This window comes from Ipomoea nil, unplaced genomic scaffold (genome assembly GCF_001879475.1).
Source record: "Ipomoea nil cultivar Tokyo-kokei standard unplaced genomic scaffold, Asagao_1.1 scaffold0114, whole genome shotgun sequence".
NCBI classification, from domain to species: Eukaryota; Viridiplantae; Streptophyta; class Magnoliopsida; order Solanales; family Convolvulaceae; genus Ipomoea; species Ipomoea nil.
The window spans coordinates 1,177,093-1,201,778 of record NW_017616542.1 but is presented as its reverse complement, the minus strand read 5'-3'; the positions used below and the strand labels follow the sequence as shown (position 1 = coordinate 1,201,778).

The following is a 24,686-nucleotide window of genomic DNA, read 5'->3' as shown; positions in this document are numbered from 1 at the left end:
ATATTATAAATAAACACATAATTTCATAATCCAAAGACACATAATTTCATAAGGACAAACAGACTCGGTCTTCCAAATGTATTTAGGACACATAATTTCATAATCCAATACATAACTTTGTGTCATTTAGGACAAACAGACTCGGTCTTCCAAATGTATTTAGGACAAACAGACTCGGTCTTCCAAATGTTCACAAATATGATTGAGAATGGGAAATTATTCTACGGATTCAGGTTTACATTGCAAGGTGGATCGGCGTCCAAATTCTAACAATTTACCTTTAAAAAATTCACAATTTGTATACTACGAACCCACAATGTTAACATATATTTAATTGATTACCGTGTTTTGTATTCACAAGTTCCATAACAATTTGTATACTACGAACCCACAATGTTAACATATATTTAATTGACTACCTTGTTTTGTATTCACAAGTTCCATTCGAAACATTGTATTCACACAATATTTGCAAATTAGAATTTGATAACCATGACAGTTGTTATACTTTTTTTACGTTCGCTTGAAAGTGTCTTGTTTAACATTAAGACTCCATGGCCCAATAGATAAGGTGTTGGTCTACGAAACTAGGGATTCTGGGTTCGATCCCTAGTGGAGTTGTATTGCCTAAAAACAAAATATGTCATATAGGCACATAATTTCATAATCTAATACATAATTTACCTTTAAAAAATTCACAATTTGTATACTACGAACACACAATGTTAACATATATGTAATTGATTACCTTGTTTTTCTATTCACATGTTCCATTCAAACATTGTAGTCACACAATATTTATAAATTAGAATTTGATAACCATGACAGTTGTTATGTTTTTTTTTTTACTTTCGATTGAAAGTATCTTATTTAACATTAAGATTCTATAGCCCAATGGATAAGGAGCTGGTCTACAGTACTTCAGATCCTAGGTTTGAGCCCCAATTTCATATTTTAGGACATAAATTACGTAAGATATTGAACTATCGTCAAAATTAAAATTCAAAATTTCATCGTTTAAGTTTTAAATTCATAAAAATGATTGAGAATAAAAATTATTCTATGGATTCGGGTATACATTGCAGGTCGGATCCGCATCCAAATGTTCAGAATTTGCATACTAAATATTTACAATTTACCTTTTTGAAATTCACAATTTGTAAACTACGAACACACAATGTTAACATATATGCAATTGATTTCCTTGTTTTGTATTCACAAGTTCCTTTCAAATATTGTAGATTTGTAGTCACATAATATTAAAAAATTTGGATTTGATAACCAAGACAGTTGTTATGCTTTTTTACTTTCGCTTGAAAGTGTCTTGTTTAACATCAAGACTCCATGGCCCAATGGATAAGGTGCTGGTCTACGAAACCAGAGATTCTGGGTTGATGCCCAGTGGAGTCGTATTGCCTAAAAACAAAATATATTATATAGACACATAGTTTCATAATCCAATACATAACATAAATTCAAAACTGTGTCATTTAGGACAAACAGACTCGGTCTTCCAAATGTTCACAAATATGATTGAGAATGGGAAATTATTCTACGGATTCAGGTTTACACTGCATGGTGGATCGGCGTCAAAATTCTAACAATTTACCTTTAAAAATTCAGAATTTGTATACTACGAACCCACGATGTTAACATATATTTAATTGATTAACTTGTTTTGTATTCACAAGTTTCATCCGAAACATTGTACTCACACAATATTTACAAATTAGAATTTGATAACCATGACAGTTGTTATACTTTTTTACGTTCGCTTGAAAGTGTCTTGTTTAACAGCAAGACTCCATGGCCCAATAGATAAGGTGTTGGTCTATGAAACCAGGGATTCTGGGTTCGACCCTTAGTGGAGTTGTATTGCCTAAAAACAAAATATGTCATATAGGCACATAATTTCATAATCTAATACCTAATTTACCTTTAAAAAATTCACAATTTGTATACTACGAACACACAATGTTAACATATATGTAATTGATTACCTTGTTTTTCTATTCACATGTTCCATTTAAACATTGTATTCAAACAATATTTACAAATTAGAATTTGATAACCATGACAATTGTTATGTTTTTTTTTTTTTTACTTTCGATTAAAAATATCTTATTTAACATTAAGATTCTATAGCCCAATGGATAAGGAGTTGGTCTACGGTACTTGAGATCTTGGGTTTGAGCCCCAGTTTCATAATTTAGGACATAAATTACATAAGATATTGAACTATAACTTTTAAATTTATAAAAATGATTGAGAATAACAAATTATTCTATGGATTCGGGTATACATTGGAGGTCGGATCCGCATCCAAATGTTCCGAATTTACATACTATATATTTACAATTTACCTTTTTAAAATTCACAATTTGTAAACTACGAACACAATACGTTAACATATATGCAATTGATTACCTTGTCTTGTATTCACAAGTTCCTTTCAAATATTGTAGATTTGTAGTCACATAATATTAAAAAATTAGGATTTGATAACCAAGATAGTTGTTATGCTTTTTTACTTTCACTTCAAAGTGTCTTGTTTAACATCAAGACTCCATGGCCCAATGGATAAGGTGCTGGTCTACGAAACCAGAGACTTTGGATTCAATTCCTAGTGGAGTCGTATTGCCTAAAAAAAAACATGTCATATAGGCACATAATTTCATAATCCAATACATAACTTAAATTCGAAACTATGTCATTTAGGACAAACAGACTCGGGACTTCCAAATGTTCACATTTATGATTGAGAATGAGAAATTATTCAATGGATTCAAGTTGACATTGCAAGGTGGATCCGCGTCAAAATTTTAACAATTTACCTTTAAAAAATTCTCAATTTGTATACTACGAACACACAATGTTAACATATATTTAATTGATTACCTTGTTTTGTAGTCACAAGTTCCATTCAAACACTGTAGTCACACAACATTTACAAATTAGAATTTGATAACCATGATAGTTGTTATGCTTTTTTACTTTCGATTAAAAGTATATTATTTAACATTTAGATTCTATATCCCAATGGATAAGGAGCTAGTCTACGGTACTTGACATCCAGGGTTTGAGCCCCAGTTTCATAATTTAGGACATAAATTACGTAAGATATTGAACTATCGTCAAAATTAAAATTCAAAATTTCATCGTTAAATTTTAATTTCATAAAAATGATTGAGAATAACAAATTATTTTATGGATTCGGGTATACATTGCAGGTCGGATCTGCATCCAAAAGTTCAGAATTTACCAACTAAATATTTACAATTTACCTTTAAAAAATTTACAATTCGTAAACTACGGACACACAATGTTAACATATATGCAATTGATACCTTGTTTTGTATTCACAAGTTCCTTTCAAATATTGTAGATTTGTAGTCACATAATATTAACAAATTAGGATTTGATAACCAAGACAGTTGTTATGCTTTTATATTTTCGCTTGAAAGTGTCTTGGTTTACTTCAAGACTCCATGGCCCAATGGATAAGGTGCTGCTCTACGAAACCAGAAATTCTGGACCAAATGGAGTCGTATTGACTAAAAACAAAATGTCATACAGGCACATACAAACTCGGGTCTTCCAAATGTTCACAAATATGATTGAGTATGGGAAATTATTCTATGGATTCAGGTTTACATTGCAAGGTGGATCGGCGTCCAAATGTTAACAATTTACCTTTCAAAAATTCACAATTTGTATACTACGAACACACAATGTTAACATATATATGTAATTGATTACCTTGTTTTGTATTCGCAAGTTCCATTCAAACATTGTAGTCACACAATATTTACAAATTAGAATTTGATAACCATGACAGTTGTTATGCTTTTTTACTTTCGATTAAAAGTATCTTATTTAACATTTAGATTCTATATCCCAACGGATAAGGAGCTAGTCTACGGTACTTAAGATCCTGGGTTTGAGCCCCAGTTTCATAATTTAGGACATAAATTACATAAGATATTGAACTATTGCCAAAATTAAAATTCAAAATTTCATCTTTAAACTTTTAAATTCATAAAAATGATTGTGAATAATAAATTATTCTATGGATTTGGGTATACATTACAGGACGGATCCTCGTCCAAATTTTGGTAATTTACATACAAAATGTTTACAATTTACCTTTTAAAAATTCACAATTTGTAAACTACGAACACACAATGTAAACATATATGCAATTGATTACCTCGTTTTGTATTCAAAAGTTCCTTTCAAATATTGTTGATTTGTAGTCACATAATATTAAAAAATTAGGATTTCATAACCAAGACAGTTGTTATGCTTTTTTACTTTCGCTTGAAAGTGTCTTATTTAACATTAAGACTCTATGGCCCAATGGATAAGGTGTTGGTCTACGAAATTAGAGATTCTGGTTTTGATCCCCAATGGAGTCGTATTGTTTGAAAACAAAATATGTCATATAGGCACATAATTTCATAATCCAATACATAATTTTCCTTTAAAAAATTCACAACATTGTAGTCACACAATATTTATAAATTAGAATTTGATAACCATGACAATTGTTATGTGTTTTTTCTATAGCCTAATGGATAAGGAGCTGGTGTATGGTACTTGAGATCCTGGGTTTGAGCGCCAGTTTCATAATTTAGGACATAAATTGCGTAAGATATTGAACTATAGTTTAACTTTTAAATTCATAAAAATGATTGAGACTAACAATTTATTTTATGGATTCGGGTATACAATGCAGGTCGGATCCGCATCCAAATGTTCAGAATTTACATACTAAATATTTACAATTTACCTTTTAAAAATTCACAATTCGTAAACTACGAACACACAATGTTCACATATATGCAATTGATGCCTTGTTTTGTATTCACAAGTTCCTTTCAAATATTGTAGATTTGTAGTCACATAATATTAGCAAATTAGGATTTGATAACAAAGACAGTTGTTATGCTTTTTTACTTTCGCTTGAAAGTGTCTTGTTTAACATCAAGACTCCATGGCCCAATGGATAAGGTGCTGGTCTACGAAATCAGAGATTCTGGATTTGATCCCAAGTGGAGTCGTATTGCCTAAAAACAAAATATGTCATATAGGCACATAATTTCATAATCTAATACATAACTTAAATTCAAAATTATATCATTTAGGACAAACAGACTCGGTTCTTCCAAATGTTCACAAATATGATTGAGAATGTGAAATTATTCTTTGGATTCAGGTTTACATTGCAAAGTGGATCGACGTCAAAATTTTAACAATTTACCTTTAAAAAATTCACAATTTGTATACTACAAACACACAATGGTAACATATATTTAATTGATTATCTTGTTTTGTATTCACAAGTTCCATTCAAACATTGTAGTCACACAATATTTATAAATTAGAATTTGATAACCATGACAGTTGTTATACTTTTTTATATTCGCTTGAAAGTGTCTTGTTTAATATCAAGACTTCATGGCCTAATAGAAAAGGTGTTAGTCTACGAAACCAAAGATTCTGGGTTTGCTCCCCAGTGGAGTTTTATTGCCTTCGATCCCCAGTGGAGTCGTATTGCCTAAAAACAAAATATGCCATATAGGCACATAATTTCATAATCCAATACATAATTTACCTTTAAAAAATTCACAAATTGTATACTACGAACACACAATGTTAACATATATGTAATTGATTACCTTGTTTTTTTGTTCACAAGTTCCATTCAAACATTGTAGTCACACAATATTTACAAATTAGAATTGGATAACCATGACAGTTTTTATGTTTTTTTACTTTCGATTGAAAGTATCTTGTGTTACATTAAGATTCTATAGCCTAATGGATAAGGAGCTAGTCTACGGTACTTGAGATCCTGAGTTTGAGCCCTAATTCCATAATTTAGGACATAAATTACGTAAGATATTGAATTATCGTCAAAATTAAAATTTAAAATTTCATCGTTTAACTTTTAAATTCATAAAAATGCTTGAGATTAAAAAATTATTCTATGGATTCGGGTATACATTGTAGGTCGGATCCGCGTCCAAATGTTCATAATTTACATACTAAATGTTTACAATTTACCTTTTAAAAATTCACAATTTGTAAACTACGAACACACAATGTTAACATATATGCAATTGATTATCTTGTTTTATATTCACAAGTTCCTTTGAAATGTTGTAGATTTGTAGTCACATAATATTAACAAATTAGGATTTGATAACCAAGACAGTTTGTAACACCCATCACAATGACTCTCCCTGCTAGCCTGGCCCCAGCTGCTCCGCGGCTCGAGCTAACTCCCGCTGCTCTTCCGGCTCCTGGGGGTGGCGGTAGCGCCCTTTGATTGGCCTGGTGAGGGCACTCAGCAACCTTGTGACCCCAATCTCCACAACGAAAGCATCGGAACACGAAACCATTGCAACTCTGACCGGCATGCACCTTCCCACATCTAGAACAAGGAGATGTCTTGGCTTGATTCCCTTGCTCCATCCGGTTTGGTACTTGAGTCGAAGATGGCCCACTCTTGGCTTGAAACCTCGGTCGTGGCTTCTTGAAGGTGGAAGAACCTCCGCTCTCGGTCCTCTTTCTCGCTTGCTCATAAGATCCCCGCTGAAGCAGCTGGACGCGGTACAGATCTGCGGCACTCAGATACGCATCCTTAAGAGAACTCGGTCTACTCACTGTCAAAGCTTTTCGTGCCTCATAATTCAAGCCGGCAACAAATTTCTCGACCTTAGCGAGCTCCGTAGGCACGAGCATCCGAGCAAAGCGCGCCAACTCCAAAAACTTCTTGTGGTACTCAACCACAGACAGGGATCCTTGCTGCAGGTGGAGGAACTCATCAAACATGGCGGCTCACTCGTGTGCCGGGTAAAACCTCTCGCGCATCCTATCCTTAAGCGCAGACCAACCAAACTCAGGCTCTTCAAGGAATGTCGAACCCTCATGGACCCACCACAGATCAGCTTCATGGCAGAAGTAGAACGTTGGCAGTTCTACCCTTCTCTCCTCGGGACAACCCACAACCGCGAAGATCTTGTCGAACACTCTCATCCATTCCTCCAAAACCACCGGGTCTTCTTCACCCGCGAAGGTTGGCGACCTATGACCTGACACCAAACGGCCCATATCCCGGTGCCCAGCAGGTTGAGGAGGTGGCACGGGATGGTTGTCGTTCAGCAAAGCCTCGCTAAGCGTCTGCATTGTCTGTGTTAGCTGCTGGACGTTCTATGCAAGCTGCTCATTCGTCGGGGTCTCCGGGGTGCGATCTCGGGGACGAGGAGGCATCGCAAACTTCTATAACAACAACAAGGTTACCAAAAAGGACAACAAACAAGCAAATAACTGAAAGCAACACTCAGCTCACCGCGCAACCTAAAGTCCTAAGCCTAGCACTTAGATTCTAAAGGTCACTTTAAGGTCTCAAACCACATTTAGCGACTTAAAAGTCTAGACTTAACCCTCCTAGGCTTAAACCTACGCTCTGATACCAACTATAACACACCTTAAAACCATGCTATTTAAAGCCTTAAAACATGCAGATAACTTAAACCAAAACACCAAACACACCAGAAGACTGAAAGAGAAGATATATATAAAACGAGGAAACGGGGTGCTATGCCACGCTTACCCAGAGGTGAACGCACATGCTAAATCTGCATTGTTTAAAATCTACAAACATCCAACAGAGTTCTAGTCTAGATTGGCTCACAGGCCACAATGCAAAAAAGGGAAACTATACTAGCTTGCACTAGACCGCGCACTCGTTTAAGCATCACCTGAAAGAATCATATAAAACTTGGGACGACGCCCGGTTAGCGAATAATGCTGGTAACCCACCAATGCATGTGACATATCATACATAGGTAAGATATAAGTTTGTAAAGCCATTTTCGAAACGGAATACATATATATAAGTCAAAAACAAAGAGTAATAGTTAACACAAGACTCAACACTCTCAACAAGAACACGGCAACGCATCCCAAGACTACGAAGAACAACAACGACTCACAAGAAGTCTCAAGGTACAATCTATCTTCACACAATTGATTACTACCCGACATGCATAACTCAAAGGAATAAAGACACAACACACGGCAACACATGCCTTTGTGACTACACACGTCACAACAAGAGAACTCACAACAACGGCTCAACAAGCCCTCGTGACATCACCCATCACGAGTTGATATGCCTTCCTTATGCCCGGTTCCAACCTTATGGCTACCCCCAACCTTATATCTAGTTCTAACCTTTACCTCCAGGACCCCTTTACACCAAGTCCAACCTTATTCCTCCGGGAACCGTCGTTCCCCCTCCAACAGTCCCTCCAACAGAACCACCGATTTCATAGTACACGAGGGTACCGATCACACATGGCAACACATGCCCTGTATAACACATGTTATCTCATAAATAAACACGTGAACCTTACACAAAGGCCACAGCTCCATAATCACGTCATGGCCACCACGAGGACCATTGCAATACCTTGGTGACTAGTGTCTCATGCCACAAATCGTGCTAGCATATAAACACCGAACTAGCATGCTTATCAAACGGGTAAACCAAACGTAGTACCGAAGAACACACAAGACTCATCACGGTTCAACGAAACACAATGTTGAACACTTAGCACGATTCACGATGCCAAAACCTACATGGATTCCTACCATATAGTTCTAGACATACGAAACATCAAGAAGACACTCAAATAGTTCCACAAAAGAACATCGGGAAGTCAAAAGACCAAATACCGAGTCAAAAGAATCACGGGGAACAAATCCCCGCCATCATCAAAACATGTATCCACGGGTGGGGCCACTGGTGGACCCCCACCCGTGGTTCCGCCCGCGGGAACCATTCCCCAAAACCAACGTTCCCCGCGGGTGGACCTCCTACCCGCCGTTCCGCCCGCGGGTACACACCTGTACCAAAATAAATCCCTTCGGGGATTTTCATCTCCAAAATCCAATTCAAGTCCAAAACATGCCAAATGTCACCAAATACAACAAAATGACTTGAATAAAAGGAATAGCCAAGCAATGGCATACAAGAACCCTAAACACAAGCTCTAGATATGCATTTTCACAAGACAATGCATAAACACTCACATTTCATAGCAAAACACATGTAGAATCCAAGAAATATTCACATAGGTAAGCAAAATAGATTTTGTAGAGCATGGGTTACCTCTTGTAGACTAAAAACCTTCACTTAACACCACACCAAGCTCCTATCAAAGCTCACCATCAAACCCACTTCAAGAACATACCAAAAGATCATAAAGATCCTATCTTTAAGAAAAGACACTTAAGAGAACACTAAAATCACAAGGTGAACATGGATCTTACCCTCCTAGATGCCCAAATGTATGAAAGTTAGAATCTTGGAGACAACTCTTGAAGTCTTGGCAAAGCTTCAACTTGGCTTCGAAGAAAAGCTATCCACCTTTTTATAGAGAGGATGGAGCTAGGATTTTGGAAAGTGTCTTGTTTAACATCAAGACTCCATGGCCCAATGGATAAGGTGCTGGTCGAGTCGTATTGCCTAAAAACAAAATATGTCATATAAGCACATAATTTCATAATCCAATACATAACTTAAATTCAAAACTGTGTCATTTAGGACAAACAGACTCGGTCTTCCAAATGTTCACAAATATGATTGAGAATGGGAAATTATTCTACGGATTCAGGTTTACATTGCAAGGTGGATCGGCGTCCAAATTCTAACAATTTACCTTTAAAAAATTCACAATTTGTATACTACGAACACACAACAATGTTAACATATATTTAATTGAATACCTTGTTTTGTATTCACAAGTTCCATTCAAACATTATAGTCACACAATATATACAAATTAGAATTTGATAACCATGACAGTTGTTATACTTTTTTGCGTTCGCTTGAATTGCCTCTCGTTTCTTCTTCGCGGTGAACCACCATCCTTCCTCTTCTTTTCCCTAGCTACGGCGTAACCAGTTGGAACCAGCAACGTTAACTCCAGCCTCTCTTTCTACTTCGGATTTCCGGCGAAGTCAGGTAAGCTAGGTTCGTGGTTGCAGCTTGGGTCTCCGGTGCGGGCAGGGCATCAACGTCTCCGGCGAGCTTCTCCTCCGGTCTCCATCTTCTTTCGATGACGACGAGAGTGCATCGGCGAAGCTTCGGCGAAGTGGCAAAGGTAGTATCTTTCCCGGCGGAAGTGACGAAACAGAGCAGGTTCCCGGCAGTGGTTCCTTCCTCCGGCGTTGTGGTTGTTCTTCGGTGGGGTGGCGGTGGCTTTCGGAGCATCTTGTCATGGCTTGGTAGCAGTGGGCAGAGCCATGGGTGGTGGTGTGCCTTCCGTTCCACCCGCGGTTTGCATGTAGAGAAGAATCGAAGAAGAAGAAGAAGTTGATGTTGGTGAGCTGCTACCTCTGTTTCTTGCTTGCTTAGTAGTTAATTAGTTTTGTTGAAGATTGATTTACCAAAGTGTTGTTTGGTTTAGTGGTAAGACAGTGGTTAGTTTTATGGGATGGCCTTGGTTCAAATCTCACCTTAAGCTTAAGCATTTAGTTATTAGTTTTAATCGTTAGTCCTATCCCTTAAGCTTGGTTACTAGTTATTAGAACAATAATGTTGTGCTTAAATTAACAATAGGATGCTTAGCTTAGATGGGTGAGCTTGTGGGTAATTTAGGGTTGAATTAGAGTTTAATTCCCGTAATGAGCATAATTAGTTTTAATTAGTACTTGTGTTAATAGTTGAGATCCGGTTTAATTCTCAGGTTCCCGTTTGGCTTATGAGTTGAGCCTAGCCTATGTTGGCGTTGTTTTTGGATGTTAAGTGAATGAGGTAACCCATGCTCTACAAAACCTATTTTGCTTACCTATATGTGATTTCTTGGATTCTACTTGTGTTTTGCTATGAAATGTGAGTGTTTATGCATTTGTCTTGTGAAAATGCATATCTAGAGCTTGTGTTTAGGGTTCTTTTGTGCCATTGCTTGGAATTTCCTTTGATTCAAGTCATTTTGTTGTATTGGGTGAGATTTGGACATGTTTTGGACTTGAATTTGAGTTTGGAGATAAAATTCGCGAAGTGTGTTGATGTGGTACAGGTTGTACCCACGGGCGGAACGGCGGGTAGGAGGCCCACCCGCCGCCCACCCGCGGTGTACACTTCTTGGGCGGCCTGTACCCGCGGGCGAAACCGCGGGTAGGAGCCTACCCGTGGGCCTACCCGCGGGTACATGATATGGTGATGGTGAGGATTTGTTCCCCGTGATTCTTTTGACTCGGTATTTGGTCTTTTGACTTCCCGATGTTCTTTTGTGGAACTATTTGAGTGTCTTCTTGATGTTTCGTATGTCTAGAACTATATGGTAGGTATCCATTTAGGACTTTAGTGTCTTGAATCGTGCTAAGTGTTCAACATTGTGTTTCGTTGAACCGTGATGTGTCTTGAGTGTTCCTTAGAACTACCTTTGGTTTATCTGTATGATGAGTATGCTAGTTTGATGTCTAAATGCTAGCGTGTGGGTTGTTTGTACCTTCCGATTGGTTGATGATAACTTGTGTTATGCATCGTTGTTGTGTCGGGCTGTGACCCACTCCTAGATTGAGTATGTTTCATATCTTCGTTGTGATCCGTTGATTGATTCCTGCTGAGGTGTGATGCGTGTGTGGCTTTACCTGGATTGCACGATTAGTGGTATGGGACACTAGTCACCAAAGTATTGCAGCGGTCCTCGTGGTGGCCGTGATGCGATTATGGAGTTGTGACCTTTGTGTAAGGTTCACGTGTTTTGGGAGAGGCATGTGTTGCCATGTGTGTGAACGGTACCCTCGTGTACTATGAAATCGGTGGTTCTGTTGGAGATCTGTTGGAGAGGGGACGATGGTCCTCGGAGGAATAAGGTTGGACTTGGTGTACAGGGGTCCTGGAGGTAAAGGTTGGAACTAGATATAAGGTTGGGGGTAGCCATAAGGTTGGAACAGGGCATAAGGAAGGCATATAAACTCGTGATGTGTGATGTCACGAGGGCTTGTGTAGCCATGGTTGTGTGTTCTCTTCTTGTGACGTGTGTAGTCACAAAGGCGTGTGCGCCTAGGCATGTGTTTCCGTTTGTCGTGTCTTTATCCTTGAGTTGTTGTTGTCCTTTGTGGTCTTGGGATGTGTTCTCGTGTTATCTTTGAGAGTGATGAGTCTTGAGTCGGTGTTTACTCTTGGTTTTACACTTATATATATGTATTCTGTTTCGAAATGATTTTGTATATATATCCTATCTATGTATGATACTTAACAGGTATTGGTGGGTTACCAGCATTATTCGCTGACCGGACGTCGTCCCATTTCTATTTGTTGCTTTACAGGTTGGGTAGCCTTGGAGAGCGCGCTAGTGGCCTGTAGATAGTGTTATCTCTTCCTGTATTAGTTGTTGAGGCCTGTGAGCCGATGTGGTAGAGTTGTTAAACTATTGTAGTTGTAGTATCTGCCTGTGCACCTATGTTTGATTTAGGTGTGGCATAGCATCTCCCGGAATTATGTAGTTCGCTTCCGTTTCTCTTATGTTGATGTTTAGTCGGTTTATCCCTTTAAATTAAGTTTTAAATATTGTTGAAATGCGGGGGTGTTACAAACCTGATTTTCTATCTTGTTTGATAGAGAACGAGCCTCGAAAGTATGTAGAAGCCGTGACTTCTACAAAGGGACCAATGTGGAAAGAGGCTATAAAAAGTGAAGTGGATTCTATCATACAGAATCACACTTAGGAACTTGTTGATCTTCCTCCGGGTAGTAAACCCTTAGGATCCAAGTGGGTCTTTAAAAGGAAGATGAAACCTGATGGTTCCATCGAGAAGTATAAGGCTAGGCTTGTAATCAAGGGTTACAAGCAACACGAGGGCCTTGATTACTTTGACAGGTATTCTCCCGTGACGAGAATAAACTCCATTAGGATGATACTTGCCATAGCCGCTTTGCGGAACTTGGAAGTTCACCAAATGGATGTGAAAACTGCTTTCCTAAACAGCGAATTAGATGAGGAAATCTATATGGTACAACCCGAAGGGTTTGTAGTTCCAGGCCAAGAAAGGAAAGTGTGTAAATTGGTTAAATTGCTCTATGGTTTAGAACAAGCGCCTAAGCAGTGGCACGAGAAGTTTGACCATGCGATGTTAACTAACGGGTTTAAAATAAACGAAAGTGACAAATGTGTCTACGTTAAGGAAACGATAGACGGCTACGTCATTCTTTGTTTATATGTCGATGATATTCTGATCGTTGGTAGTGATGATCAGATGATCAAGTCTACCAAAAACATGTTAAATGCGAGATTTGACATGAAGAATATGGGTTTGGCTTATTTAATCCTTGGGATTAGAATCATTAGAAGACCTGATGGTCTTGTGTTGAGCCAATCACATTATATTGACAAAATCCTTGAAAAGTTTAACAAGGATGATGATCAATTGTCTAGAACACCGTTCGATACAAACGTTCATCTAATCAAGAACCACAGAGAAGGTATTTCACAAATGGAATATGCTTGGGTTATTGGTAGTTTGATGTATCTTATGAGTTGTACTAGCCCGGATATTGCCTTTGCGGTTAGTGACAAGTAACCCGGATGTTAACTAACGGGTTTAAAATAAACGAAAGTGACAAATGTGTCTACGTTAAGGAAACGATAGACGTCTACGTCATTCTTTGTTTATATGTCGATGATATTCTCATCGTTGGTAGTGATGATCGGATGATCAAGTCTACCAAAAACATGTTAAATGCGAGATTTGACATTAAGAATATGGGTTTGGCTGATTTAATCCTTGGGATTAAAATCATTAGAAGACCTGATGGTCTTGTGTTGAGCCAATCACATTATATTGACAAAATCCTTGAAAAGTTTAACAAGGATGATGATCATTTGGCTAGAACACCGTTTGATACAAACGTTCATCTAATCAAGAACCACGGAGAAGGTATTTCACAAGTGGAATATGCTCGGGTTATTGGTAGTTTGATGTATCTTATGAGCTGTACTAGGCCGGATATTGCCTTTGCGGTTAGTAAACTCAGTAGATATATAAGTAACCCAGGTGCTATGCACTGGAAGGCAATAGTAAAGGTTATGAGATACTTGAGGTATACTTGTGATCTTGGACTACAGTACGGTAGATATCTCGCTGTACTTGAAGGGTATAACGACGCGAACTGGATATCTGATATTAAGGACTCTAAGTCCACGAGTGGCTACGTGTTTACACTAGCCGGTGCAGTCGGTGCATGGAAATCCTCTAAGCGAACTGTGATAGCTAGATCCACGATGGAATCTGAGCTGATAGCCTTGGACAAAGGTTATGAAGAGGCTGAATGGCTATGCCATTTTCTAGAGGATATTCCTAATTGGGAAAGACCAGTACCTCCAATATGTGTGCATTGCGATAGTCAAGCCACAATTGAGAGAGTACAGAGTCATATGTATAACGGTAAGTCTAGACATGTGCGTTGCAGACATAATACAATTAGACAACTACTCACAACTAGTGTTGTCTCGATTGACTACGTAAAGTCAAAAGAAAATATAGCGAATCCGCTGACCAAAGGGTTAGGCAAAGAAGTTGTGGGGAAGTTGACACGAGGAATGGGTCTAAAGCCCTTGGACTAAAAAGTTCTATAGTGGATACCCAACCTAGCTGGCACCTAGGTTCAATGGGACAACTAAATTATGGAACGGAGCGCATCACTGTGGGGGTCTCGGACTCCCTACCACTCCTCGTTAAAATAGTGACTCCCGCACAAGGCTAGCATGTTGATGCTTTAATGATTCTTGAGTATGCAGGATACTCGAGAAAGAATCACCTATGTTAGAGAAGTGAGGGTCGCTTCAAAGGAGAATTGTTGGGGACAATTCTTTAGAAACTCTCGCAGAACCAGGAACGGTGACCCACGACCAAAACGGGCACACTTGTGAGAACAGAGCATGGTTGGGAAGTTCCTGTGTGAGATATGTCATCGTCTACACAAACGGAAGTCGGTTCAAAGACATCGCGTTCTACCGTACAGCCAGTAGAGTAAACATGTCTTCACAAGGGAAACTTCAAAGGGTATAGTGACTCCCTACCTATCCTATGCAGGGATCGATCGTTTGAACACAGCTGTTTCCGATTTCAAAACACCCCGAAAATCAATTTTCATTCATGTGGGGGATTGTTGGAAAAAATAGCTTAAAATGGCATGTTAAGTGGCCATTTTGTGGTACAATTATCAGTGGGGTCCACTTTCGATTTGGGTCGGGTCAAAGTGGATTCGGATTCTTCGTAGTGAGACGAAGAGATTGATATATTATATGCTCAAAACGGATAATGGGTGAATGAGATATTAATTCTCAAAGTAGACCCATTTGAGTTGGAAAATGAAGGGAAAAAGTGAGATTTTGTCCCACATTGGTTTGGGAAGAGGATTTGCCCCACTATTTATATAAGAGCTCTTTTTAAACTTATTGAAATCTTGTGTGCGTCGGCACTTGCGGGTACGAATGTCGTTTGGAAATTGGCAGGCCTTGTGGGTTAAGTTATTTCGCCACCACGGACCTGATTGTTGGGTGTTGGAACAAAAGCTTTTTATAACAACACAAGAAACTCACATACGTACACTTCTTTCAGCTTCAAAATACTTCTGCTTCTACTCTTTTCTTAAGCCTACTGTATTCATAATCTTGCTCTAGTTCGCCGGATTCCATGTTTGAGTGCTCAAACATTGAATCGTATCAAGTTTATCCTGGGAAGCCTAGGCCATAACGCTCCTAGCACTTTTGGGAGTTGGCAAATAAGGTTTTAAGGAAAGAGTGATCACTTGACTCTTGCTAAAAACCCTACACCAAACACAAAGTCAATCTCTTCATCTTTCCTTCCCTCTTCCTACAGAAAATAATAATCTTATTTTATAGGATTATTATTTGTTTTCACCAACGGAATTCCAACAATACCCAATTAATATAGTCATCAACTATAGTGGTTTTACACAATTTAGTCCTATATCACTTTTTGTGCTCAATTTAGCTTTCGACTTTGATGGTTTTAATTACACAATTTAGTCATTTGTTACAAATTATGTTAGTTGTTGACGGTTAGAAATATGGTCTTAATGGTAATTTCTCATCCTTAATTAATCACATTTGGGATGATTCCTTCTCCTTCCCCTTATTAAGCTCCACGCAGAAATGGAGATATTCATCTCAAATCAATTTCAACCCTAAATAAAAAAATAAATATTTGCCTACAATTTTTTTTAAATAGTTTTTTTTTTTTTTTTGTTTTTTGGATTTGGGTGCTCAACTCTTAGAGAAACAGAAGCAGCAGAGAAGCAATCATAATGAGAAATTACCATTAGAACCCTATTTCTAACTATCGACTAACATTTTTTTTTACACAAATAAAAGATTTGTATTAGATCAAGTGTGAAATACAATATGGTGGCGGTTATCCCACACAACTAGGATAGACTCCGAAACAGTCGCCCGCGCCAAGACGTGAGCTACATGATTCCCTGACCTCATGACATGGCGAACTAGCACGTTCCCAATGTCTCTAGCAATTACATGATTTTGCTTAATAAGTAAACCTACATAAGATAAGTCAACATGACAAGAATTATAATTTGTGCAGAAAATTTGACAATATGTTTCCATTATCACGTCTCGCATCGCACGGTTCTTTAACCAAGTCAAGGCTTCCTTGATTGCCAAAGCCTCGGCTAGATATGGTGCCTGCTCATACATCAGTCGCCCGCCTTTTGCCGCCACGAAACGTCCTCTACTGTCTCAAAGAACAGCTCCGTAGCCCACCCCATGATCCAGCATGGCGGCGTCAACGTTGCATTTGTGGAAATCCGGTGGAGGCGGTTCCCATCCTGCTGTGGGTCTTTGGCCTCGAACGGCTCGCTTCTTGTTCACAAAGTGCTCCTTCCACGTGGCCACTAACATGTTCACTTCATCCACCAGCTTCGCAACACTCCATCTAACGTTGTTCCAGGTACAGTCGCTCCGCGCTCTCTAGAGCATCCAGAGACGAGCTGCTGCGGTCAGAGCAAGCATCTCGTTCGAGTCACGCAGGAGTGCCGCCATGAAAGCCGGGAAGGATCGACCGCAAAGAACGTCGTCCGACCGCCGTAATTGCCTCGCAATCGGACAATCACAAAGGACGTGAGTTAGAGTTTCCGTGTCCGCCATGCATAGCGAACAACCACCCCCAATCCATACCCCTTTAGTTTTCAGCAGCTCACGAACAGGGAGGATATTGCGGATGTGATAACCTTGCTGAACAGTGTATAATCCCCTAGTGTTGCCTCTCCAGCACCAAGAGTCCTTGTACGCCGGTGAGACTGGCGTGCGGAGGATCCTATCAATGTCTTGTGCAACAAAAATATCCTGCACCACATCCTCGTCCCAAGTGCCCTCATGAGTAAGAAGTTGGCATACCTTAGCATCTCGTAACTCCACAACACAAGCAGTCCGCAATGATGGCTCCGACTCATGAGCAAGCCACGGATTCCCCCATACAAAAGTATCTGCCCCATCACCAATGCGTCGCATCACTCCCTCACGCAACACACTCTGCCCTGCTAGGATGCTCCTCCAAGTGTAGCTTGGATTATGTCCAAGAGTAGCATCCAAGAAATCTGTGTCCGGGAAGTATCTGGCCTTCAGGATCCTAGCAAACATTGACTGAGGATTAACCAGAATTCGCCAGCCCTGTTTAGATAGTAACGCAACGTTGAAATCTTGTAGACGTTTGAAGCCCAGTCCCCCACAGGTTTTTGGGATCGCAAGGTGCGACCAACTCATCCAGTGAAGGCCTTTACGGCCTGGACCCCCATTAGCCCACCAGTATCTATTCATGATTTTCTCTATAGAGTCACACACCCCATTGGGAAGAAGGAAAACAGACATAGCGAATATAGGCATGGCTTGGGCTACGCTCTTTAGCAACACCTCTTTGCCGGCCCTGCTTAAGAGTTTCTTTTGCCACATGTTAGCCCGGTCCCGCACTCTCTGTTCAATGTACCACAACAAAGCAGTCTTATTCCGGCCTAAAAATAATGGTAGGCCCAGGTACTTGCCAAAGTCCTCAGTTCGACGCACCCCAAACACACGTGCTACGTGTGTACTGACGTGCTCCCCTATGTTGCCGCTGAACATAATATTTGATTTGTCAAAATTCACTAACTGACCTGAAGCGCCACTGTACCAATCCAAACACGTTTTCACCTCCCTGGCTTCACGATTAGTTGCTTTGAAAAAGAGTAAACTGTCGTCAGTGAAAAAGAGATGAGAGACTGTGGGTGCCCCCCGTGCCACCCGCACCCCATGGATTTCACCCCCGGCTTCCTTTCACTGTAACAACAAAGACAGGTATTCAGCACAAATGATAAATAGATATGGCGATATGGGATCGCCTTGCTGTATACCCCTCGATGGTATAACCGTGCCCACCGAATCCCCATAGCGATCAGCATGCCTTTCAAAAAACCCCATTCCATCCTGTCGTACGCCTTTGCCATGTCCAGTTTCAAGGCCGCCCAACGGTCTTTTCCCCCACGCTTGCGTCTTAGAAAGTGTCCTATCTCACCGGCCACAGTGATGTTATCTGTAATAAGTCTGTCTGGGACGAACGCACTTTGTGAGGATGAGATGATCTCATCTAAAACCTCCTCCAGTCGATTGGCTAACACCTTTACAATTACTTTGTAGGCCACATTGCACAAAGCAATCGGTCTTAAGTCAGAGACATACTCGGGGACTTTTTTCTTTGGGATCAACACGACATGTGCATCATTTAGTCCCGGTGGTAGTCGACAGTTAGTGATACGATCCGTCACGAACCTCGTAAGATCACCTCCAACAATAGACCAGAAAGATTGATAAAAGGCTGGTGTAATACCGTCCGGCCTCGGTGCCTTGTCCGGTGCCATAGAAAACAGCGCACTCTTGACCTCCTCGGGCTCCACCGAACGAAGTAATCTAGAATTCATTTCATGGCTGATGCGGCTCGGCACTCGATGAGACAGATCAGCGGCACAGGCACTGGACTGAAAAATTTCCTTGTTGTAATGCATGATCTCAGCATGCATATCCTGGCCTTCCGTCCATCTCCTCGTACTGTCCTGAATACGTTTCAAATGGTTATTGTTCCTTCGACTCGTCGCGCATTTGTGAAAAAATTTCGTTTTCAACAAATGACTAATTTTTAAAAGTACATGATTTTTAATTTATATATTACTCTATATCAAATAATGTATATTGTACACGAATAATGTACTTTTAACACTGCTACTCCCCTCCTTAGCTTATAACTAAGATCATTGTGATGAAGCAGGCCATGGATGGAGACAAAGAGAGAAACCAGATTCTTAGATCAGATAGGCACTGTTCCAAGGAGACAACTAAGACCTGGTTGCCTGTTATTTTGTTTTGCTTTAAGGATGCAATTTTTGTACCGGAAAACCCCACCAATACAATGAGTAGTTGTCACCGGAAAACTCCACTACTTATCCAACCTCAAAACTTTTTATGGAATATTTGTTGAGAGAGAAGTTTTTCCAACCACTGATGTTAGACTTTCATGCTTAACCTTTATAAATTAAAAAAAAATAAAAATAATCCCCCCCTCCCCCCCCCCCCCCCAAAAAAAAAAAAGAAAAGAAGCTTTTGTCATATGTTTCTAGGGGCAAATTATTATGTGGATCTTGATTCACATAGTGCTATGTGGACCATAACAAAACGTACATTTTTAATATATGAGAAGTACATTATTCATGTATTGAATATATATTATACAAAATAATGTACTTTCAGTATTCAAATAATGTATATTCTCCGAATACAATGTGTATTTTTAATATACTAATTTAAAAGTATATTATTTGTGTACTGAATATACATTATTTGATAGTATGGTTCACCTAATAATGATTGATTTCTGGGCTATCATTGCGCTATATTTTGCAATATGTTAATTAAAGAAAGGAAGTATCTCTCAAGGCATAACTCGATCACTAGATCACCAACCAATTCCTTACTGAGAACTTGAGACATTGGGGGAGGCTAACCAATTAGTGCAGAGATAACATCCTGTGCGGCGTAGGGGTGTGCATAATTTAATAGTGAAATTAAAACACAATTAATTGATTGGATAGAAAAATTTTAATTAATTATTTTAAATGAAATATTTTGATTGGGTTGATGGTTAAGGATTTTTAAAAATTTCGGTTAATTATTAATTAGATCCAAAAATATGGTTAACCGAATTAATCGATCCATTAATCGAATTATATGTGTATATTATGTTTTAATATTTTCTTAAAATTCATAAATCATATTATTAGACTAATATTTATTTTAAAATTTTTAATTAATTTATATATTGATGTAAATGACTATTTTAATGTGTGAAAGTTTGAATTGAAAAGAGAAAAGGGTCAAATACACCCCTAAACATTTCGCTAAAGGTCAATTAACCCCACAAACTTTTGAAAAGATCAATTGGACACATGAACACACAATTTTTAGTCATTTGATCCCATTAACCGGTAACTTTTACCTGATGAACCGGTAATTGACACCGTGGCGTGACACATAAGCGTTGGAGTGGGTACTTGGCTGCCACATAAGCATAAAAAAGAATTAAATTAAAAAAATTAAATTAATAAGAAAAGAATGTAAAATCACATTCAGCCCTAAATTCTAATTCTTCTATGCATATTCTTCATTGCGTTTCTTCACGTGTCTTCTTCTTCTTCTTCTTTGTACTCCATCTCACCCAGTATAGTGTTTCTCCTTCGCCTTCAACAATGATTCGTTCTTGTTGGAGATGACATCATCTTGTTGGAGTGGTTCACCATTTTCATCTCCTTCAAAGTCGAGAATAAATTTACAGTGTGAACCTATCATTATATTGTCATTGTGGGTTGAAGTCACCACTACGTGTATCACGAGAGAATGGGCAACCATTTTTTGAGTGTCAATGGTGCGTAAAAATCTCTTATCAATTACGTAGCTTTGAGTGAATGTTTAATTTTTTGGGGCTTCGATTTTTAGCAACATGTTTAACATGTGGATAATTTTGTGTTTAATGTTGTTTTTGTCCGAAGGTGGATGTGAATTTAGCAGTGCAGATGTGATGCGCACATGAATTGAATCCAGAGTCAACCACCACTTGCAATTGAAGCAGTGCAGCTTAGGGACTTTTTTCCTTTCTTATTAGTTCACTACTAGAAATTCTGAAATTTCCGACCACCTGAAAATGATCTTAAATTAAGTTGATACCAAACAGTCCAAAAAGTGGTCGGAAATAGCAACAAAGGTTTTTCCGGATACCAAAAGTGGTCGGAACAAGACTTTCAACTTGATTTAAGATCACTTTCAGGTGGTCAGAAATTTCAGAATTTCCAGTAGTGGTTGAGACAAGAAAGCAAGGAATATCATTAGGTCTGCTATGAGGCCTTCGACCCTTGATTAACTGCTTGATGTCTTTTTGGTTGGCAGCCTGGAAAAAATTGTTATGCAAAGAGGAAGGGGTTGAATGGGATTTGAATGAGAATGTCATAATAGAGTTGAAAAAGATGAACTCATAAATTATGGAAGAAATTCGACAATTGCAAGGTGATTCAGAAGAGATTTGAAGCTCAAGTTGAAAGAAAAAAAAAAAAAAGACAAAGAAACATAATAATTGGTTGTATAATGGTTGTAGGAATTGTTGTGTTTGTAAGCTTGCACCAAAAGACAAAACGATATGATTCTCTCATGACTTTGCTCTAGTTTATTAATATATTGCTTTAGTTTATTATTTTTGTTGCCATATGAATCTATGTTACTAGTTAAGCCATGTATTGAATCTTTAATGAATTTTTTTTTTTTTGGTTGGATAAAGACCTTACAGTAATATATGATGCAATTGATGTTGGCAATTTTTTTTTCTTTTTTTTTTTTTTTTGTTGGATAAAGTTCTTGCCGAAAATACCATTGTTCTAAGAAAAGGGTAGAAAGAAAAATGGGATCTTGATTAACATGTGAATGAATTTCCCAGACTGGAGAAACAAGGCATTAGGAGACTAAGTACTCTTTCACATTTTCCCCTCTGAAGCACCCTGTTGATTAAAGAGCAACTCAGAAACCTAATCTGACAGGTTTCCCCTACTGACTTTCACTTTGAAAATGCAGAGTCGTACTATTCATACACCAAAAAGAGAAAACATAGTTGGATAAAGATTGAAAACACAATATATTCAATGTATAAGTTCATACAACAAAAACATTACAATCTGCCAACAAGACCTTATAGCAGATTCAACCAAAAAACTATGTTTACAATCTGCAACAAGACCAAACAGATTACAATTGCCAAGAAGACAAAAAAGATGACAATCTATTTAGAAGACCTTAGTATAAGCAATTAAGTTCATACAGCAGATTCAACAATAAAAACAAACTAAGTTTGTAATTGCTGCTTCATTGGTTAATTGAAGCTTGAGAGGCTTGATTGTTTGAGTTTGATCCAGGGTCAATGACTTGCTCCTGTGATTGACCAAGCTACAACAAAGGTAAAGAGTATACATAATTAATTGGTAGAAGTACTATAATGAGAACATAGCAGTAGTTGGAGTACTTACATTCCTATTAGGACATTTTGGTTTATAATGGCCCGAGTTCTTACAAAGAGAACAACGCATCTCTTTTCCCTTCTTTGAGACTCTTTTCTTTGCAGAGGTAGAGGTAGTCTTATCGGTAGTTGATGTATTTTTATTAGGACGAGATAGACCTTCACTTGCCTCACGTGTTCTTTTTCTCTTTGGTCTTCCCGTCATTCTTTTAGGAATTGGAGCAAGTATCTCCTCATTTTGTGTCTTTGGCCAGAATAGCTCTCCATTCATTGGTTGAAGTGTATGGGCGTAGGTCCTTAGATATGCCTCTTTTGAATAGCATGAGTCAATGTACTCATGAGGTTCCCTTCCAATGTCGAAGATGGCGCATATTGCATGTGGGCATGGTATACCAGAAAGATCCCATGCCCTACACGAGCAACTTCTACTTGCAAGTTTGACCTTGAATTGTTGTCTCCCTTTCTTAATTTCATAACCATCATCTCCATTGAAATCAACCTGGCGCATATATTCAACACAAATAAAATTCAGCATTATATTAAGCACATATTCATCTGCTAAACTAAAAGTTAACACTATACCTTCCACCCCATACTTTCATGTATATTTGTATCCAACTTCTTCATGATCAATGGTCCATAATTTCCAGTCCAGCTTTCCACCGCTTTAAATTTTTTTGCAATCCTCCGCATCACCCCTACTCTTATGTCTTCTAACATAGGGATAACATGCTTGACTCTTGCTTTGACCAAGGTGTTATTAAAAGCCTCACTGAGATTGTTATCCACAGCATCACACTTGACAGTTGTTCTAAAGAAAGCCTTGCACCAAAATCTTGGAGGGTACCTTCAAAACACATTATAATTCAGATTGTGCATATTTAAAACACATCAGATTCTGGGCATATAAAACAGATGTTATAAATCAGTTTCTGCACATCTAAAGCACACTTCAAAGGTCAGATTTTACACATCTAAAACACAAGTTATAAATCAGATTACCTTTCTAAGTCAACTTTTGTTATAGGGTCCATCTTTCCTAAACATTTCATTTGTTCTTGGAATTCAGGTTCATTGGTAGCCTTTGCACACATCCAAAAGTGTTTTTTCAACACTTTGCCTCTATGTAGCTTACTCCAATTGGCGTGCACATGTCTTGCACAGTTACAGTGCTCAGCGTCAGGAAACAACTCTTTAATCACATGTGTTAATCCCTACAAATTATAACAAACAAAATAAATATAATCCAAACCTTAAATAAAGTGTTACAAGTGATTTTGTATTAATTTGTTCTTTACCTTTTGTTGGTCACTAATTATAGTCCAAGGGAAAGTATTAGTGATGCCCAAATCTGCCTTCAATTCCCCAAGAAACCAACCCCAAGAATCAGTGTTTTCTATCTCTACAATCCCCCAGGCTATAGGACACATTTGGTTGTTAGCATCTCTACCAACTGCACTCAATATTTCACCTTTCAACATTCCCTTCAAAAAACATCCATCTAACCCAATTACTTTTCTACATCCTTCTAAAAACCCTTTCTTTACAGGGGCAAAACAAGCATAGAATCTCTGAAAAACACAAGGACATTCGGGTATTGTTTTATTGGTTTTTACATAAGCAGAGGTATCGGGATTAGAATTCATACTTTCAGTAGCATAATCCCTTATTCTACGAAATTGGTCTTGAAAACCAGCATCAATCCTCTTCAATACAGCTTTGATTGCCCTCTTTACCATACAGATTCCCACATTCAGTTTCAATTCAGATTGGATGTGTTTTTTCAATTCGGTTTGTCCGATTGAAGGTGTTAGGAATAAAGTGTAATGGTTTTGATATGCCAAATTTGTATTTGTAGATCCCCCAATTTTATTTTATAGGTCTAGTAGAGTCTTAGACCATGATCGGGAAATTATTTAATTATGAAAAGAGAAAAACAGAGGAAGATGGATGAAAATAGAAGAAGAAGATATAAAGCCTAAAATCAAGAATTTGTCTGGACAAAATGACAAATTGAAGAAGAAGATGAATGATACAATATTCACGTCGCT

At 38.4% G+C, this 24,686-nt stretch overlaps 2 protein-coding genes across 2 annotated transcripts; both read right to left on the bottom strand.

Annotated features, from left to right (window-relative positions):
• Nucleotides 1–16,799: 16,799 nt before the first annotated feature.
• Nucleotides 16,800–19,108, bottom strand: LOC109147522. Its single transcript, XM_019295144.1, has 3 exons — nt 18,388–19,108; nt 17,238–18,268; nt 16,800–17,030 (listed from the first exon to the last, which is right to left on the bottom strand). Exons 1-3 carry the CDS (start codon nt 19,106–19,108, stop codon nt 16,800–16,802), a joined length of 1,983 nt encoding a protein of 660 aa, XP_019150689.1.
• Nucleotides 19,109–22,805: 3,697 nt separating this feature from the next.
• On the bottom strand, nt 22,806–24,374 carry LOC109147413. Its single transcript, XM_019295097.1, has 5 exons — nt 23,934–24,374; nt 23,638–23,849; nt 23,218–23,482; nt 22,859–23,134; nt 22,806–22,814 (listed from the first exon to the last, which is right to left on the bottom strand). The coding sequence occupies exons 1-5, from the start codon at nt 24,372–24,374 to the stop codon at nt 22,806–22,808; spliced, it is 1,203 nt and encodes a 400-aa protein (XP_019150642.1).
• Between the last annotated feature and the right edge of the window lie 312 nt (nt 24,375–24,686).